General features: G+C 36.1%; 4 protein-coding genes across 5 annotated transcripts; 1 reads left to right on the top strand and 3 right to left on the bottom strand.

Annotated features, from left to right (window-relative positions):
* Positions 1-59: 59 nt before the first annotated feature.
* On the bottom strand, positions 60-2,046 carry LOC113797093 (uncharacterized). Its single transcript, XM_027347418.2, has 4 exons — positions 1,893-2,046; positions 1,429-1,566; positions 1,090-1,339; positions 60-1,028 (listed from the first exon to the last, which is right to left on the bottom strand). The coding sequence occupies exons 2-4, from the start codon at positions 1,546-1,548 to the stop codon at positions 712-714; spliced, it is 687 nt and encodes a 228-aa protein (XP_027203219.1). The 5' UTR covers positions 1,549-1,566; positions 1,893-2,046; the 3' UTR covers positions 60-711.
* A 6,149-nt stretch (positions 2,047-8,195) lies between these two features.
* Positions 8,196-12,479, bottom strand: LOC113797085 (uncharacterized). Its single transcript, XM_027347405.2, has 2 exons — positions 9,193-12,479; positions 8,196-9,138 (listed from the first exon to the last, which is right to left on the bottom strand). Exons 1-2 carry the CDS (start codon positions 11,504-11,506, stop codon positions 8,270-8,272), a joined length of 3,183 nt encoding a protein of 1,060 aa, XP_027203206.2. The 5' UTR covers positions 11,507-12,479; the 3' UTR covers positions 8,196-8,269.
* A 1,168-nt stretch (positions 12,480-13,647) lies between these two features.
* Positions 13,648-19,019, bottom strand: LOC113797099 (uncharacterized). Of its 2 annotated transcripts, none has more exons than XM_027347425.2 (2): positions 17,282-19,019; positions 13,648-16,280 (listed from the first exon to the last, which is right to left on the bottom strand). In XM_027347425.2, the coding sequence occupies exons 1-2, from the start codon at positions 18,255-18,257 to the stop codon at positions 13,912-13,914; spliced, it is 3,345 nt and encodes a 1,114-aa protein (XP_027203226.2). In that variant the 5' UTR covers positions 18,258-19,019; the 3' UTR covers positions 13,648-13,911. The 2 variants fall into 2 exon arrangements, with proteins under 2 accessions (XP_027203226.2, XP_027203225.2); XM_027347424.2 differs by having other exon boundaries at positions 13,648-16,283; positions 17,282-19,018.
* Positions 19,020-19,087: 68 nt separating this feature from the next.
* Chmp1 (charged multivesicular body protein 1) lies at positions 19,088-20,040 on the top strand. The gene is made up of 3 exons (XM_027347428.2): positions 19,088-19,247; positions 19,309-19,774; positions 19,837-20,040. Exons 1-3 carry the CDS (start codon positions 19,235-19,237, stop codon positions 19,958-19,960), a joined length of 603 nt encoding a protein of 200 aa, XP_027203229.1. The 5' UTR covers positions 19,088-19,234; the 3' UTR covers positions 19,961-20,040.
* The last annotated feature ends 19 nt before the right edge of the window (positions 20,041-20,059 follow it).

The following is a 20,059-nucleotide window of genomic DNA, read 5'->3' on the forward strand; positions in this document are numbered from 1 at the left end:
AATTAAAAATAACAATCGAAACCAGTGACCAGTGATGGATTGAATGAGAAAAGTCCAGGTTTGAAGGGTGATAATCAAATAATCTCTTATTAAACAATTTAAGATTTATGGCTGGGCCTTGCCAAAACAATCCTGTCTTGTTAACTTGAATTGCGGATTGACAACACCATCAACAAAAAAAGGTGTGTGGATCATTCAAAGGGATGAGTGGGAGGAAAAAGGGAGCATTATCAATTTGGTTATATCTAGCTATAGCTATAGTTTTGTTGAAAATAAAGCCAATTTTGTTTGCTGTATTGATATTGTGTGTGTGGGCGGCAGTGTAAATATCAATGTAATAAACAATGAATATTTTGTTGTAAAAGAAAAAATACTGTCCATTCCAATCAAATCATCAATCAATCAATCAATGTGGATAATAATAAAATATACATAATCTATTAATGCTTTGTGTGGCAGTGTACATGTGGATGGGGTGTGTATCTCTTTGGCGACATTCAACCAGCGGTGGCGTCGTTGTATGGTGTAAGTGTGAGTATCAATGAATGACAGTAATGTAGTAAAGCAAAGCAGACAATTGTTTGATGATTATGATGATTGCAATTGGAAAATATAAAAGTGACAAGTGACAAATAATGAATGGGCAATGTTCAGTAAGTTGAGTTGATAGGAAAGTTGAAGATTGAATAAATGGCCATTTCATTGATGGATTCATTTTTTGTGAAGGCCGTATGGTGCAGCATCATAGATTGGACCATCGGCAGTATATGCACCTTTGTTAAGCATGCCATAAACGGAATCATCGCTACTTAAGATTGGTGCTGATTGAGCATATGGTTGTGCGGCATACGATAATGGTGCCGAGTCAACAAGTGGTGCGGCTGGTTCGTATTTGGACAAGATTGCGGCAGCTGGACCTGCATGACCATATGGAGCTGGTTCATAGTTGGCCAAAACTGGTGCTTCAACGCTGTGTTGCATAGCGATTGGAGCGGCAGCTGGTACAATTTGCTTGGTGAGATAGGGAGCTATTCAAGAGGAAAAGAGACCATTTCTGTATAGGAAAATATTGCAATGATCAAAACGTACCGACAATGGCAGCAGCTTTGTTGATCAATACTGATGCTGGATCTTGATCTTGATCGACACCAGGTTCATTGGTTTGAATGTTGGCGCGGAAACCATGACCATCGGCAACATAATTGACTACACGAACACGGCCATCAATAGTTCGAAGACCATACGAACCATGTGCCATGCCTGGACTACCTGTTTCACGACGGAAAGTACCACCAGTGGCATGATCTTCATTATAGCCAAAAGCATAGTTGCCCAAGCTCTGATGGCCACAACAACCGAAAAGAGAAGAGAAAAGGTTAGGGTAACTAGCTAACTGTACAATAACACACACACACAGACTGCACATACATCTTGTGATCGGAATTGAGCCGAGTGACCAGTGTTGACCATGGCTGGACCATGCATTGGATTACCGTTGACAGTGACGGCACATGCTACACCAACAACGACAGCTAACAACAATTTCATTTTGGCTGATTATATGATCTGATTGTATGGGAAAAGTGAAAAAAGAGAAACCATTTTAAAAACTTTCGAGAAAAACACATTGGATTGGAAATGGCAGAAAAGCCCATCGATTTGTATTGGATTCAAATGATACATTGAATCCAATTCAAACAAATCAATGGATCATCGTCATTCCCAATATCAATGGATTGTATTATTGATATTGAGACCATTTCCGCCATTTCTCAAAAACCAAAACCAGACATAAAACAGAATGATGTAACACAATCAACACTTGCACATGGACGGTGGCCGGAATATTGTTATGAACACACACACACAAAACTGATGGAGAAATAACTTACTTAATAATAATATTATTATTCAAATATGTAACGCTTTTTGATGATCCAAACACGTTTAAAAGCTGATTGTCCCTGTGTTCAAGTTTTTATAGTGATTGCCAAACACAAAATTTTTTCGATCCAGCATCTCTCTCTCATTATGTGGTTCAAAATCCAATAATAGAGGTGCTACTACACAGCCCATCAACAACATCATTTTACAAGTCAAAACAAAAGTTGAACTCAAACTGTTGCTGTCAAAAGTAATTTCAGCACGTGTTTTCCAATGAAAAAAGAGAAAAACCAATGGACATTTGCCAATGCAAGTCAAGTGTGTGTGTGAATTGGGCAAAGTAATATTGCTGTGATTAAAAATGTGAGAGGCAAAATGTAGAAAGGAGATTAGAAAACGCCCGAATTAAAGAATGAAATGAATAATAAATTCATGATTTGCATTTTGTCATTGATTAATCAATCGATGATTTTGTTTGTTGTTTGTTGTTGTCCATTTTGGATTCACTAATCGATTAATATTGAATGTTAATTGGTCGTCATGTTATTCCAAATGAAACAATAGACAGATTCTAAATTAGATAAGAATCATTGAGAAGAAGCAGCAGCCACGAAAAGGAATTATTTTCCTTTTCGTGGAACAAAAAAGTAATGAAAAAAACTAAGTGATGACCACGACAACGATGAAATGGTTGTTTCTGGAGAAATGGAAAATGGTCATTTTACGATGATGATCATGATGTCAACTCGATAACAACACTATAGCAACAAAGCGATAAGCGTAAAGAGAGAAAATGGCCAAAAACAATGACAAAATCGTAATGAAAATGTTTCAACGAAATTGAGCAGCATAATTATTTTATTTCATTTCTGCATTGGATAATGTTTTGGACGAGGGCCAAACTTAACACAAACAAAGATGTTTATCATCACATCTGAATGCTTTTCTAGTTTTTCACCTTTATACGTTTCACAGTAAAGAATGTTGGAGATATTCCTCATCATTCTCATCATCATCGTCAATGCAAAAACAAAACTGTTTCATGAGAATGGAAAATTAACAAAAATTATTGCTCCATCATAATCATCATCATTTTGGTGATTAAATCAGATTCATTACTTTCGACTTTTCGGATCAAAGATTTATTTATCCATCCATTCACATTTCCATTCATCCATTCATCCATTAATGCTAAACACAAACAAACAAAACAAAACAAAACACATTGTTCAATTATGTTGTGTTTCAAACAAAAACAAAAATCCACTAGTTTTTTCTGGCCAGTTTTTGAAAAAATTTAAATCATCACCACTTGATTGCTCAATGCAAATATCGAAATGGATGAATGAATGAATGAATGAGAGTGAATTGGCAATGAGAAAACACGTGCAAGATGGATGAATGAATTGAATTGATTGACATTGAAAACGGGTATATCATCTGTCTCATTCAGCAAAATGATGTTGCTTTCTCCATTGGCCAACAACCTCGGAATTCTAATCCAATTATGATCGTTATGAGCAAGAAAAGGAAAGTCATTTAAAGAAAATTATGTTTGAATGAGGATGATGATCAATTGATGGAATACATTACAGTATAACAATATTAATCACCACAATTAGAAAGGAAAACACTCAAGGTGATGATAATTTTATTGGCCATTTCGTCGTTCCATACATATCACATTCGATTTCAACCACGATAAATCGATCAACGCCATCACTATTAGTAATAATAAATTCCTTATTCAATTCGGTTTTGTTTTGTTTGATTTTGCAATTTCGGCCCATTATCTATTGAATGGAGACGTTTTCAGTTTGATGATCGTTTCGGAAAACGACACGGCAACAACGACAAATGTCCAATGTCAAATTATGTTTCATTTGTTTCATAGAAGGTGACTGACCAAACACTTGTCACAATTCTATTGATCAACATGTGACAAATCTAATTGAAATATTTTTAAGCAAAGTTTTGTCAAGTTTCTTGAACCAAGAAAAGAAGATGAATTGAGGAAAAATGTTATTATTTTGTTAATTTGGAATTAGTTGTTGCTATAAATAAATTTTCAATACAACGTTCCAATCTTCAATGCTTGGCCATTCATTCGCTCGATTAGGGATGAAATTAAGAAAAGTGGCCAATTCTAATTCCACACAAACTAATAAATCAGCCTTGATATGGGCCATTTTATTTCGCTTTGCATTTGCTTGCAATTCAATTAAAGTTGGTTGGCAATTTATTTTATCAATACAGGGCAGGTGGTGGTCTTGGAAAGGTGTCAAAATAATCAAATGTGATTGATGATTAATCTACTTGATGACTGATTTTGACTGAAACAAAACTCCTGTCCAATGTCATTGTCATTTTGTCAGGTAAATTGGGTTGAAACAGATTTATCCTTATCACCATCATCATGCTAATTAATAGATTGAAAGCATTGTTGATTTATTTGCCAACCAACACCTGCCTCAATGAATGGTGAATGGTGAATGAATGATGAATGAATGCAATCATTGAATGGTGAAATGAGAACAACGTTGAAAGATCCATAATTAATAATTGAATAATGATAAACTCTTGTTTCTCTTGTTCATAAAATTCATTTCCTGGTCATTCGAAAATGAAAATGACAATGGTAATGTACTGTAATTATCCAATTGAAATTATCAATCGATAATGATAGTAATGAATCAATTGTGTAAATCACTAGCTAGCCTGGATGGATGGTCATCTATTAATATTTTCATTTTGTATTGAAATTTGCATTGGAGAAAAGCATGGTTTATAATTCTTGCATAGATGAACCAACATTGTTTAATAATGACAAAAGTGATTCGAAAAGGAAAATAATCAGCTTACGATTAGTTTGCTCTGTTTATAGAAATGTCACATTTTCTTACACAACTTAGTCCTTCAGACACACCATTTGCACAATCACTGCAGCACACTTGCGTTATGCATGTCTATTTTTGCTTCAATCGATATACATTATTTCTATTGATTGCATTATTATTGCATCAAGCAAACAAATTGATGCTTTTGCCATATTTTCATCTCGATTGGATTGATTGATCACTTGCGGCTATTGTGATTGTGATAGTATCTGAGTGTCTGAATTGGATTGATTTTCAATGCAAACAACCCATTAAGGATTATTAGCAGCTAATTAGTCTTGTGTTTCATCTATTCCATCACCATTTCCAAATTTTCAAATATCATCTGTTCGAATTGCATCATTCATTTGAATATTGTTTGAAAATGGAAATTCCGTTTGTTTTCCAAAACAACATGACCATTGATATATGGAGATATATCGTTCATTTTCTCCATCTTTTGATAAACATTCTATTTATTGACATGATGGCCATGGCGTGTCAATTTGATAATAATTATCATCATTTGCATTGATTGCAAACACGATATATATGAATAATCAAATGGAGGGCAATTGTAAATCACCTGTTTGATTTGTTTCTTTTGATAATCAAAAAAAGCAAAAACACTTGATTGATGTGTGGAGCTCTATTAATTGGCCACTGTTGTGTTGTTATTTGAATTATAATTCGGCAAAGTATTTCTCATTTTGGGTGGGTTTCTTTCAATCACGATGACCATGTGTGTCTGTTTGACCATTCAATGTCGATTGGGTGTCACCACCACCACCACCACCATATATATTAATTGTTGTAATTTTGTTTTTGTTTTCCCATTGAGATTTGTACTCATTCGGATTCAGATTAGACTGAAATATTTCATTTTCAGTGTTAATTGGCATTTTTGCACATCTGTTTAGTGGTGGTTACTCTACATTTCTCGATTGACAGCCACGCTAATCAATCAATCAATCGATCAATGATGACAACAAACATTTTTAGAATCATCGCCGCCCATAATCATATGGAGATACTAATTTTTTGTTGTCATCGTTGATCGCCTACTTTTATTCCATTTATTGCATCCACAACACCGAATCAAGGTCTTGGATACATATCATTGTTTTATCCGGTCTATTTTTCGTTGTAGAACCATCCATCCTCCCACACACACACACAGTGTTGACATTTTACTGCAAAAATTGATTTTTTCAGGATGAAAAAGCTCCTTTTATGAATCAATATTGAACTGATTGGATTTGACAGAAAAAGATAATTTTTGCTTGCCTCTATTGGATTGCATCAGAATTGGTTGAGTGAAGCATAAAAATAATAGACATTTTACCTTTTTTATATGGCAAAATAACAATAACCAAATAACAATAAAAATGGTTAATTAGCTTGACATTTGGAAAAATCTTATCGATATTAAATCAAGAAAGACCTCATTCAATTAATTACCATCATCAGAGACAATTTCAATCATTAATCAAACGGCACAAAGAAAAAAGGAAATTTCTTTTTTCACATTTTCTCCGACCATTTGGATTCCGGCTATTTTTATCAGAAAAATTTCTTTATTACAGTTTTCCATTGATAAGTTGTTGTAACTGAAAAAACTAAAACAAACGAATGTCAATGATGACGAATTGACCTCAAAAACAATGAAAGAGAGACAGACTATTTTCATTTTTGGTTTTCTTTCTAATGATGGCCAATTCATCTCTCTCCTTTTTCTAGTTTTTAATTTTTCATTATCATCGTTGGTTGTGAGACGATTAGAATGAAAATTTGAAAAAACAAAAACACGTGTGTTCAAGATGTGATCATTGAATGAATGGAGTGAAAGGATTATATGATCGACAAGATGGACGATAAGCCACTGGACAATGATGATGATGATGATGATGATGATTAGAAGCTTTTCATGACAACAGGGCAATTGTATTGAAACATAATGTATGTCATGTTTGATTGGACGGTCATTGATATGTGATTATAATATGATGATAGGGACTGCATTATTATATGATCAATGAATCGATTAGGATTTGCATTGCACCTTATTGATTATTAATTCATCGCAATGCAAATGTTATCATTTTGAATCATTATGATCACTATAATCACTATAATCAGTGAATAATTGTTCATCATCACGATGTTGACCACCATTTCAATCAATTGTTTTGTTTCATTCGAACGTTGATCCATTGTTGTTATAAATTCTCAATAACAAATGATGATCGAATTGATCTGTTTATTCAGTTTTGCTGAAACTGTTGAACAAGTGAGCAATGATGAACCCCAATGTTATTGATTTGATTGTCATTTGGAAAACTATGGGCAATGAACATTTGCCATGGTGAGACGTATGGACAGTGTCAAGGTTTTTCTTCTTCTGTTTTAATGAATGGTTTTATCATCATTATATCATCATCATGATGACAATCTGCATAACACAGCTTTCCATTTTCATTTGTTTCATTCCTTCATGCTTGCTTCATCAACTTAATCAACAGAAAAATGATAATCATCATCAACATCAACAACAAGGAACTTAATAATAATAATAATAATAATAATCATTTCTTATTGTTCAAATCATGTCTATGGATCATAGTTTACAGTTTAGCAATTTTTCCCCAACCAACTGAGATGATCTTTCGCTGCAAACTATCAATGTCAGAATTATGTTAGTGTTTTGCCATTTTCCGCTGTAACCAATAAAATCAATAGCAATGTCTATTTGAAAACATTGTTTTGCTGACCTGAAATCTAATTTACTGATTTGCTATTATTATTTGCTTTGGCTAATGACATGACATAATAATCGTTTGGATTTTGTTGATTGATGCAAACATTTGGAAAGGAATGAATAATATCGCTTGATTGATTAGTTGAATGAATTATTTATATTGCCAAAAACAAATACCTTAGCCCTAATCATATAATGTAAATTTGGAAAGATTGAAATTATTGCATATTTTGTCACACACTGTAGAGCTGGGCGTCGATGCTCTATCGATTGATTAATCGATTGATCAATTCGATTCGATTTGATTGGAACGATTCGAATAAAACCACCACCAAGGACAGATTAGATTTTCGCTGTTCTCTTCCATTTGTGGAATGATTTTTGATCCAATTTCTCCTAACCATCCTGCATAGAAATTGAGTTTGATTTTTTCCTTCGTTTATAGTCATTTTCAAGGTTGAATGAATGGAATGTTTTGGCTGTTATTTCTTTGAAATGGTCATCGAAGAATCTTTTTTCATTTCCATTTAACACACAAGGACAATGTACACGATTTTCTCACAACAAAAACAAAATTCCCCGGAATTTTTTTGCAAAAGAAAAATCTATTTATGGGCGTCGTTTTTGGCTACAAAAATTAATAATAGGTTTTTTGCCAATAATAACAATGAATAAACTGAAACTTGAAACAGAGATATTTATTTATTGAAATAGAATGTAATGTGATATTGAGTATTGTTTCATGCAAACGTTATCGTTGGTATCGATTTTCTAGACGCACACTTTCGATGAATTGATCGAAATTGGCCAATATCGAATCTGGTTGTCCAATTCGATATGAATGCTGACGGTGATCATGGCCAAATAGCAATTTGTTGAATGATTCATTCAAAGATGCTTGCTGCTTGTTCGATTGGTGTTTCAATAGAAAGCATGCATAAAATTCATCGATAATTTGATCCTGGTCAATGTGAAACAGATATTTGATGTGACAATCACCAATCAGCAATATTGCCATTTCCAATGCAATCTGTGGACTATGTTGCATTTGATTATCCTTGCTTATAGGCTGGCCATTCGCAATGTATTTCAATATGATTGTTTTCGATGATTTGATCGCAGTGATCGAACGACATGAATTGATGTTATCAGTGTCACCAACATGCCTCGATGATGATCGTAATCGTTGTCGACGTTTCATTTCAACCAAACACATGGACTGTAAATTTTCTCGCATTTGATTGATTCTTGTGAGTAGTTCTGATGTCAAATTGGCTAGCCATTGTTCTGTGTTGCCGGATTGGCTGACATTGAGAATGGGTGCATAAAATGTTTCGGCATCTTGTTCGATATTTAGATAGCAAACCATAGAATCGGGTAAATGCGCTGCCGGTGGAAATGATTGTTTAGCATGGAAAGCGGATAGAGAATGAATTGGATGGAATGACGATGACAGATTGGTGAGTGTGGAATGTATAGTCGATTGGCTGTATAGAGATGCATTGGATAAGGATTCAGCAATTGAATAATTGGAATGACTACCACTTCGACAGGATCGAACAGCCATCATATCATCACTGAATGTATCATCGAGTTTTGTGAATGGTTGGGTTTTGTCGTCTGGAAAAATCAATTGGCATTAGTGAGATTATGTTTGAATGGAAAAACACTTACCTTGTTTAGATGATCTGTTGAACGGGTTCAATTTATTTAGCCAGCCATTATCATTGGTTTGAGTGGCAAATTTTTGATCAAACAAATTGACCAAATGTGACCGACCATAATGTTTAGTGAAGGCGAATGAATCTTCCAGCTGTTCGCCAATAGCCAATCGATTTAGATAGAAATTCAAAAGACGAAAAGATTCTTTGATAAACACATAAAATGCAAATGACGATGGTAATTGCAGTGATTCATTTTGTTCAAGTGATTTGCTTTTTTCACTGCCATATTTATCATTGAATCGCATATGACCGGATCGATCAAATCGATACACTTGTACTACGGTACAGTGTATCAGATGCCCATGACCTAATATGAGAAGAAACAAATCGGTTTTGCCATCATTGCATGATTCATCAGTGCTGATGGCATGGTGAAAACGAATGAAATTCACCAGATGATAATCACCATGGCTAGCCAATGCGTGAATTGCACGTGTATAGAGATAACGATGGATGGCTGATAAACAATCATTGGGCAGATGAGATTTGACCAGACAAGCTCGATAGAATAGACAGGAGCCGATCACAGTGAAAAATGTTAATTCAATTTCCAACAAATCGAATATATGGTTATTATCCATCAGCAACGATGATGATGTCGAACAAGGTTGAGTGCTAGATGATTTGCCATGCTTTGGCGGATCGTCAACCGATCCAAGACAGCGGGCAAAATGTTCACTCAACGCTTGTTCAATATCATGGCCATCCCTATAGAAGCGAATACTTTCATCGATCCAGTCAAGAGAGTCATAGTCGTTAAGATATTTACAAAGATTCAACATGGCCATATCATCCATCAAAAGATGCTGCAGTGCAAAAGTTGTATTGATCGATGATGCAATGGGAAATGTACCTGATAACCGCAGTGAATTGATAATGAAACCATTATGATTGTTATCAACAACATGATCGTTCAATGACGACAATCCAAGCATTGTGTTCAATGTGAGCAGAATTCGATTTAGATAGCCAAAACTTGCATTGGAATGTGGTGGTGTCATTAGACATACTGGTTGATGATGATTATTATGAAAATGATTGGAAAAGGCAGTTCGTATGGAACCGAATGCAATTCGCAATGAATCATATAGTAATTTGGCCATTATTCGTGCATCATTCGCCATAAAACCATCAATAGGCATGGCAATGGCCATTATGATTGGTGCATCCTCATCATCGTTTTCTATAACAAAACTAATTCGATATTGGGACATGATATCATCGAATTGATTATAATCATCGATCCCGGACAATTGCAGGCTGGACATTGATAAAACATCAATCAAACCATGACTAGTTGGGGTTGATGTCGATTGATGCCGTCGTTGTTCCAGTTTGATCATCACATCGAATAATGTGACAAACATACCACTCAAACGGGTTAATCGACTGTTTGGATTATCCCAATTCGGATAGCCATTCTTTTTGGAGATTGGTGGTGGTGGTGGTTTTGATGATGATGATTGATCACAATGATTGGCCAAATCTTCTGCTGGTGGATAAACATAGAGCAGATTGTTTGGCCTTAATTCATCGTTTGGTCGTGTTAATATCATACAAGATAGATTTGCATTTTGTTTTAGAGGATGGTGATTGTTGCAAATGATCTTTTCCAATTGTTCAATACATATTTTTAGACAATCGTTATCATTTGATTTATTAACTTGATCACCTCCATTATCTATTGGCGTTTGGTTGGAGAGTAATAGATCGGTTTGACTATCAATATGATTATCACAAAATTGTTGTGGTCGATGATGAATGAAGAATATTTCACAATCACTCTCATCGCCAATGTATCCGGCATGATGATTTCGTAATATGCAATTCAATTGTTTGAAACTGGCCTGTAATTTATTCTCAAGCCAGGTATCCAACAAGAATGTTTCATTGTCGTCATCGTCATTCATTTGATGACAATCATTGTTTGTTGAGTGATTAGTTACTGCTGGAGATGATTGATTATTTGTTGAAAGGGATGACAATCGATTATCGATGCATTTGGAAGAAATGGATTCCAAACTAGAACCTGATGACAGACCAGTACCAATCGACTGCTGTAATTGACGGCAATAATCAAGATATCGTTTAACTTTATCACTATGATGATTAGGCGATCGATGATGATTATGGTAATGGGGATGATGATATGACGATGAATTGATTGTGGTTGTCAATTGAGTATCGGTTATTGCATTATTGCTGATGGAATTTCCATTACAACCAGCTATGATAGCAGCTGATACAGGTGTTATGGGTAACATTTTGCTGAATGGTGAATGGTGAATGATGAACAGAACAGACTTTTCACATAGTTTTTGTGCACAAACAAAACAAATCAGAAGAACAAAAACAGAGAATTTCGATGATAATGGTGACTCAAGTGAAACCTATTTATGGCTGACAATATTTGTTTGTTTGCATAATGATGGCATGATGAAAAAGCAATGGCGCTATCACCATCACCATCATTATCAGCAGCAGCAGTGGTTGGTTCGAAAATATCAATCAAAAATAATCCATTCGAAAATAATGGCCATATCACAATTCATTCAGAAAAAGTGATGATGATGATGATTATTTGCATTCATTATTTTCTTGTTTGTGTAGAAATCAGTTTTTGCTTTGATTCAAATATCATCAATCAAAGTTAGCCAACGCAATTTTGATTTTAGAGAAAATGCTGTTTTTCAATTAACACTGGCATTGATATTTCTTTCTTTCTTTCTCACTGTGATGTTGGTTGTTTGATTTGAAATGATCATTACGATTGGTTAATGATGAATTTAACTTTAAATAAATCTTATTTATCAATCTGGTGAGAAACACACACACACACAGAGAAAAACCATTCAAACAGAACAAAGAGGCTAACCAAGAGAAAAGTATCCTAATCACATTGAATGGTTAATTGAAAAAATGATCCATCAATTGAGAGTAGTGATGGTGATATTGATTCCTTGGATGAGATTAGGGGATACCACTGTTATTCACGATTAGTTGATCATCTTTTTTTGTTGCAAGACCGGTTTATTGAGAATGGTTTGTTGTTGATGATGATGATGGGGTCATATAGTTTGCATTGATTAAATTATCACTAGTCAGATGGGTCATTGTTATTTCAGTGTTTGGTTGCTCGGCAACAAACAAACAGCCATTGCACCAGCCAAACATGATGGTGTTGTTGTGTTCTGCAATACGTCTGGCTGCTGGCGCATAACCAACTATCATCAAGTCGACCCGAATTAAGTCAAACCAAATAGGCTCTGTCATTGCGATGATGATAAGGATCATGCAACATCCGCCATCTTGTGGCTAATAGTCGTATCATCGGGAGGGAAAGTAATTTAGTTTTTAATTAAAAACGTCTTACAAAGTGTTATGGCTGACATTGCACGTGTTTCTATCCATCCAATATATCAAGTGAGCCATGTTAAAGAGAGGTCAATAGAAAGAAAGAAATTAATGTTGCACGTGCATCGTGAAATAGTAATATGCCCGGATACCGGGTAACCCGGGACCCGGACAACAACACATTATCAAATAACATATGCAAGGCGTGCTCATAAATTATTGAAGAAGGAAAAATTGTACGGTAGCAAGAAAAATTGATTATTTGCACATGCAATATGAAAAATAGTTTGTTTGCATCATTGTCATCATCATCATCACCATCATCATCACCACCATCATCACCACCAACATGGTAGAATTAGATGCAAGATTGGATAATCGAGTATGATGGATAATGGAATTGCATTTGCACCAATAAACATTTGCAAATCATCCATGTGGACATAATCGTTACATAATATTGTGAAACCTAAACAACAATGCTATTGTATAGGTTTTTGCTGGATTTGCAAACGAATGACGGCGGTTACCCGATCAACAAAAAACAATGGCCATCCATATGCGATTGAATTGAATTGGAAATTGTATTGCCACTGAAACATTACTCACTCACCGTTGGCAATAATCCACTCAATTGAATTCTTTCGGCTAAATTGATTTTCATACACCAACAAATGATAGCAATTGTGACTCGGGCCAATTACATGGCTTTCATTCAATTCGATTACCAAAACAAAAAGAGAGGCATCGTCGATCCAGAAATAATTAATTCCATTCAAAGTCAACAGTCGACCGAAAGTGAGCGAAAAAACAAATCAGGGACGAGGAAAAAACAATAACGATCATTTGAAAAATAGTCAAAATATGGAACTGTTACTGGAATGATGATAAGCCTAACGAATCAATCATAATGGTGGAAAGGAAAAAGCAAACACTATAATGGTTGATGATTACTATTTGGCCAAATGAATAATTATTAGCAATGGCAGGTGTAAAATCTAGCTGGAATCGGCTGCACGTGCTGCTGGCCATAATAATGATATTTTCAACATTGAATAAAATGTTTGTTTTTTCTTTTAATAATAATAGATAATGTTTCGCAATGGATTGAATGAATTACTTGAGATAAATAATAATAAAATTCATAATCATTTATGTGAAGGAAAAAGACATGAATGGTGATGATGATATTCTATATTAAATATTGTTTGGTAATAAGGACGCCACGCGTTGGTTGGCGCACGTGCCAACACTTATTGATTGATTATGGTTGTTGTGTAATATTGGCAAAAAGTGTTAAGTAATAATTAATTGATCAAACAGTCACTGATGTTGATGTGGACACTGGTGTTGTGTCATTAGTTACAGCGGTTGCTGTGGATGGTACAGGTGGACAAGGATGGCCAGTAGTGTGATTGATATTGTTGGAATTATTGAATACATCATGATAACTCCGTACGGCAGCAGCCATTGCAATGAACGGTGTTGATGCGGTAAATGCTGAATGCTGTGTCTGTTGTTGTTGCTGATATTGCTGCTGTTGATGATGCGGATGAGAGGCCTGATTCAATGATTCGGTTTGATCAAGATGCTGAGGGTGTGATTGAAAATGGCCATGGTATGATGGTGGATAGTTGGAAGATGATATAGCTGCCAATGACGGATCAACCGAACCGGACTGAGCCAATGAAGAATGGCTTTCATTGGGATATGAAGAAGGATTGGTCATATCCATCATATCCTGATTGTGACCATGGTATTGCTCACTTGGATAATAGCAGGAACGATGCTGTGCATGAGAATAAGGTCCAGTATGTTGTTGCTGTTGTTGCATTTGGACCATCATTTGAGTGAAGGATGTGGGATAATGCGAACCCTGATGATGATGAGGCTGATATCGGCTCCAAGCATCAGTAGCAATAGTGGCCGAATTGGTTGATGATGGGGATGATTGGGAGGATGATTGTGTGGGCGCTAATGATGCTGTTGGCGGATAAAGACTAGAAGCATATGATTGCGATGCATGCGAATAATCATTGACCATCATTGGATTGACCAAAGCAGTGGAGGATTGATTATTGGACATTATCGGTGGTGTTGAAGCGAATGATGAGGATGCTGTTGTTGATTTAGCATTGTTGGCATGTTGGTGATGATTATGGTGATAGTAATAGGAATCGCTATTGAAACTTGATTGTAAAAGGCCCAAATAGCTAGAATGGTGATGATGACCATGATTGGGAGAATAGTGATGATGGTGGTGATGGTAAAGGGCTGCCGCTGCAGCTGCCGACGCATTATTACTGCCAGACGAGGACTGATGATGATCGTTGGCAAAAGCAGCATCACAATTCGAATTATTATTATTATTATTGGTAGGATTGACCGATCCCATCAGATGATGACTATGATGATGCGACGCTGCGGTACCACTGGTAGCTGCCGCAGCGGCTGCCGCTGCTGCTGCCGTAAGCGTTATGTTTGGTGAAATATGTATGGACATGTCCAAGGTAAGATCATTGTTGTTTAACGATGTGGCCAGCGCAGCAGTGGCGGCCAATGGTTTAGTCGATGCGAATGTTGTGGTAGTCAATGCCTGGCCAGTGGAGATTGCCGAAGTGGTAGTTGATGTGGTAGTGATTGTGGGCGATATCGATGATGCTGATGCACCGATGGTCATCGATACTGATAAAGACAATGGTCTTGTCGCACTATAAGCCGATGATGAAGAATGTTGTGTGTGCAACTGGCTAATTGATTGGTGATTGCCGGTCACATCATCCAAACTTTTCAATCGATTGGATAAGGAATCGCTTTCATACAAAGGATACGACGACGACGATGATATCTGATCAGTGATAGCCGTGGAATAAGCGGATGACTCGAATTGGCTAGATGCAGCAGCATGATGCATCGATCCATATGATGATGATGGATTTTGACTCTCATACGAGGGTTGTTGTTGCAGTTGACCATGACGATTTGGATTAACGGCCGACTGATATGTGCTGTAATTTGAACCGATCACTGGATTGGCAGGCACAACAACAGCATTTGCCGATGTCATTGCCGCATTGGATTGTTGAGTGGATGGATAAAGTGGCGCAGCATAATAATAACAGGAAAAAGGGGAATTGAATTTCCAAAATGAAGCGGGCAATTTGCGTTTAATCATTGGTGTATGGAGCAATTGCAATCGTCGCAGATAACGACGTTTGCACAATTGATAACGGGGCCGATGATGATGGGATTTGGTTTGATTATATGCAATATATTTGCCATTACTCGAATCAATCATGGATTGATTTGGATTCGAATCAGGACTTTGGTCATTCGAATTGGTGGTAGAGATTAATAAACCACTATTATTGCTAGCACTGTTATTGCTGTTGTCACTATTTCGACTGCAACAACGCTTTGCATCCAATGAGGAATCTATTGATTTTGCTACTGTCATGGCCGTTGTTGTTGTGGTAGTTGCTGTTTGATTATGATTCACCGGTGATGTTGAGCTACTGACCATAGCCGAAGACGAGGATGATGAGGAAGATGCGGATAACGATTTTTTGTTAGCACTGAAATGGCCATCATTATCATTATCATCGTCTTTCGAATGTTTTGCATTTTCCGGTTGATGTTCATCATTCCTATTTGCACCGTTGTCATTTCCACTGTAGACTGCATCTGCTGAACAAGCACAAGAAAAAAGCAAACAATATTTTAGCATAACAAAATGACAAAACAAAATCATTGTTTCTCGTTTCGTAGGTTGCACGTGATCTCGATAACAGAATTAATTTTTTCCCAACTGATAATGAAAAACTCATTTAGATTAGCCAGAAACAAAGCGATGTATTAGAATGTAATAGAATGGTCATTGGCCACAATCAACATGCATGAGACCCACAAATAAAAGGTCAGATGAGATTAGACTTTTCAAATAGTTGTTTGGTCATTCGAATCAAACAGAAAATCCAACAGATTTTCGCATTGAAGCGTTTGTTCGGTTTGATTGTTACTAAACGATTATGAGAGTGATAGTGGCAATCAACCAATAGAAATTTGGCCACCCAGTCACAAAATGGTAAATTTATCATTTTTGTTTTTGCTGACCACAAAAAGACAAAGGTCATGGAAAATGATAAAAATAAAGATGATCCTTGCATTTCCATTCTGGGCGAGTTGCTCAGAAAAGGGAAATGGAGTTTATCGAATGAATGTGATGGCATTATAGGTCCAATATTTATTCAATTTTTTCATGGTTGCGTCGCCGTATTCGGTCGCGATGATGATGTTTATGAATCGAATTCATTTTGGCATAGTGTGTGTGTGTGTGTGTGTGCTGTCTACATTCCAAACTAATCATCATCATCAAACAACACCGACAAAAAATGTTGTCAACGATGTTTGATGATTGAACAAAGCGAAAGAAAAATTCCAATGCTAAGGCCAATGTTCTTTTTGAATTGAGGCGCAAACAAAAAAACGAAAAAGTTTTCGGGATAAGGAAAATGACAATATTTGGCTCTCGATAATCACTAATGGAAAGAAATTCCAAACATCTTTGCTTTTTCTGTTCAAATAATGATCTGCTGGCATTCATGACGAGTGTGCAAAATCAAACTTTGTAAATGAAGATGTGGCAATTTAAATTAATTAAAAACAATCTTTTCGCTCAACATTACCGGTGCTTTTATCGTAGATATTGGAATGATCATATGATGATGATCCGTTGGGACTAGTGGATGATCGAGATGCGGAAGCCTGTACAACATGATTAGTGAATGATGATTGTTGTTGTGATGGCGTTTGTTTGGTATTGAATAGCAATGCAAATGAACGTTGGAAATGTTGATTAATGGATGTCATAATGTCGGTTTGAATATAGCTATGCAGAATGGAATTGGCCGATAGATAGATGGTTTGTATGTTTGATAAATGATCCTCATCATCGTAATCATCGATAATGGCGTCACCATTGTCATCATAGTCGTCACCATCCTCAATATCGGCATCATCGTTATGGTCATCATCATAATCGATACCCTCATCATCATCATCGTCATCCTCGTCGTCGTCATTGTCATCATCGTCATTTTGGGTGATAATCATTGAAGAATCTTGACCAGTCTTATTATCCATCGGATCAATGATTGTCAGGGATTCTTTCGATGTATTGAGGGCATCACTGTAGAATGCATGGCCATTATTGTTGTTGTAATCGATGGAATTAGCCACATTGTTATCTGGCGGGGATTGTTCCAATTTGGTTATATTTTGCGCGAAATAATTGTTGGTTGTGGATATTGTTTGTTCATGTGGATCGATTGATGATGAAGATGAGGATGAGGAAACTGCTTCCGATGTCGTTGTTGTAGGTTGTGAATAACCGGATCTTTGTTGATAATGACTTGCTCTGAAATAGTGACCATTATTATTGTTGGTCGGCGACGATGATTGTGATCTCAACGGTGATGATGCAATGTTGTTGTTGTCGCCATACAAATTGGTACTGCTTGATGGTGATATGATGGAATGTTGCGGATGCGGATGATATTGATGGTGAAGACTATTGGAATTGGGATTGTTGTGGTCAGCCATAATGGTTGGCTCTGATGAATTAGTCATCAAACCAGTGGTTGGACTTTCGAATCGATTCATTTGAAATATGATTTTTCAATTTAAGGAAAAAGAGTTGAAATGAAAATCAATCAAGATTTGAGCACACACTGCACATTTTAGGATCGAGTGATTGATTGATAAATAGATTGATTGAAACATGTATGTGACACATTACATATTTTGCAAACAAGATTCCTCAGATCAGTCGAAAAGTTAGTTAAATGGGTTGGAATGTGAAAATAGTTAAATAGTCAGTTTGTTGTTTGTTTGGTATGATGATGATGGTGGTGGCTTATAATTATGGTGAGACAACAAAATATTGATTAACTAACCCGATCGTGTTTGGATTGGATTGATGATCGCCATCACCATATCGACTGAAGGAAAATTGCACATTGAAATTTATTTTAAAATTTTGTTATCGTTTCACTTTCATCTTTCTTGTTTCTCGTATACAAGATTCGAATGTTTCATCGAAGAAATTCTGCCTTGGCAATCATTGCAACGATAATAATTTTGGTTTGGATGCTTTTCGCTGATTTTCATCTATATAAGCAAACATGTATGGAGCATGGTTCATAACCAGAAAATGTTCTGATTGGTCTACGTGTTCCAGAAATGGGCGGTATTTCCATCCATTTTTGGTTTGGTTGGATAGTGTAGTTCTCCGTGTGCATGTATTTGGCATTTGCATTGGCGATAGTCATCATTGATCAGAGGCATATGATCTTTTTGCTTGTTTATTTCTGGAATTCACATAACAATGATCATTATCGACATTTCTTTTAGCACTAAATCGTGCCATTTGCTATCAAATAACTTTTGCGAAAAAATGAAAAAAATTCGTTCGAAAAGCGATAGATGGTGCCACAATGGATTAGACTCGCATTTCTGTTTGTTGTTGATAAAGTTGTGCAAAGAACGTAATTTCAGTGTTGTGACAAACAACCAACAAATATCAAAGTGGTTAATCAATCAATCAAAGTGTGTGTTTTGTTTTATGATTCATCATCATCATGTCGATGGAAAGTAAGTTTTCTAAATTGTAATCCAGAATGGGCGTTAAACTTGATGTTTTTGATTTGCCAAGAACATTTGTTCAATTTGAAATTCGCGGCCAAAGAATTGGAACGAAATTCGAAAAAATGCCTGAAAGATGAATCGGTTGAGAAATTGAAATGCAAAAAAGCCATCCAGAAAGGTAATATGGAGGGTGCTCGCATACATGCCGAGAATGCTATCCGTCAGAAGAACCAATCGTTAAACTATTTACGAATGTCAGCTCGAATCGATGCTGTCGCATCACGAGTGCAAACGGCTGTCACCACTAAACGTGTTACACAATCGATCGCAGGCGTAACTAAGGCCATGGATTCGGCTATGCGTTCGATGAATCTTGAAAAAATAAGCCAAATCATGGACCAATTCGAAAAACAATTCGAAGATCTCGATGTGCAAACCACCACTATGGAAAATTCCATTAGCAGTTCGACAACGATAACCACACCGGAAAATCAAGTGGATTCATTGATGCACCAAGTAGCGGATGAAGCCGGGTATGTTATGTCATTGCATTTGTATTAGCATAACTAATATAATGCATTCATTTTGTTTTCAGCCTCGAATTGAACATGGAATTGCCATCGGCCAATCAATCAACCGTTGGCAGCAAGTCCACTGCAGTTGCATCATCCGATCAGGATGAACTTTCCAAACGATTGGCTCAATTACGACAAATGTGACACTTTTTTCCAAACTATCATATCTTTCCTTGTTGACATTTTTATTTTCTAATAAAATTAGCAATTTTCAGACATTTAAATTATCACAAACTTTGACTT

Source organism: Dermatophagoides pteronyssinus, unplaced genomic scaffold (genome assembly GCF_027571235.1).
Source record: "Dermatophagoides pteronyssinus isolate colony J.1.1.1.1 unplaced genomic scaffold, Derpt_VIB-CSIC_2022.12 sq0005, whole genome shotgun sequence".
NCBI lineage: Eukaryota > Metazoa > Arthropoda > Arachnida > Sarcoptiformes > Pyroglyphidae > Dermatophagoides > Dermatophagoides pteronyssinus.

Coding starts and splice junctions, on each gene's coding strand:
- LOC113797093 (XM_027347418.2), bottom strand. CDS start 1,548: ATGAAATTGTTGTTAGCTGTCGTTGTTGGTGTAGCATGTGCCGTCACT. Junction 1,340..1,428: donor CTCAATTCCGATCACAAGAT/GTATGTGCAGTC, acceptor TGTGGCCATCAG/AGCTTGGGCAACTATGCTTT. Junction 1,029..1,089: donor CAAAGCTGCTGCCATTGTCG/GTACGTTTTGAT, acceptor CCTCTTGAATAG/CTCCCTATCTCACCAAGCAA.
- LOC113797085 (XM_027347405.2), bottom strand. CDS start 11,506: ATGTTACCCATAACACCTGTATCAGCTGCTATCATAGCTGGTTGTAAT. Junction 9,139..9,192: donor CAACAGATCATCTAAACAAG/GTAAGTGTTTTT, acceptor TGATTTTTCCAG/ACGACAAAACCCAACCATTC.
- LOC113797099 (XM_027347424.2), bottom strand. CDS start 18,257: ATGAATCGATTCGAAAGTCCAACCACTGGTTTGATGACTAATTCATCA. Junction 16,284..17,281: donor TATCTACGATAAAAGCACCG/GTAATGTTGAGC, acceptor GTGCTTGTTCAG/CAGATGCAGTCTACAGTGGA.
- Chmp1 (XM_027347428.2), top strand. Junction 19,775..19,836: donor CAAGTAGCGGATGAAGCCGG/GTATGTTATGTC, acceptor TTTTGTTTTCAG/CCTCGAATTGAACATGGAAT.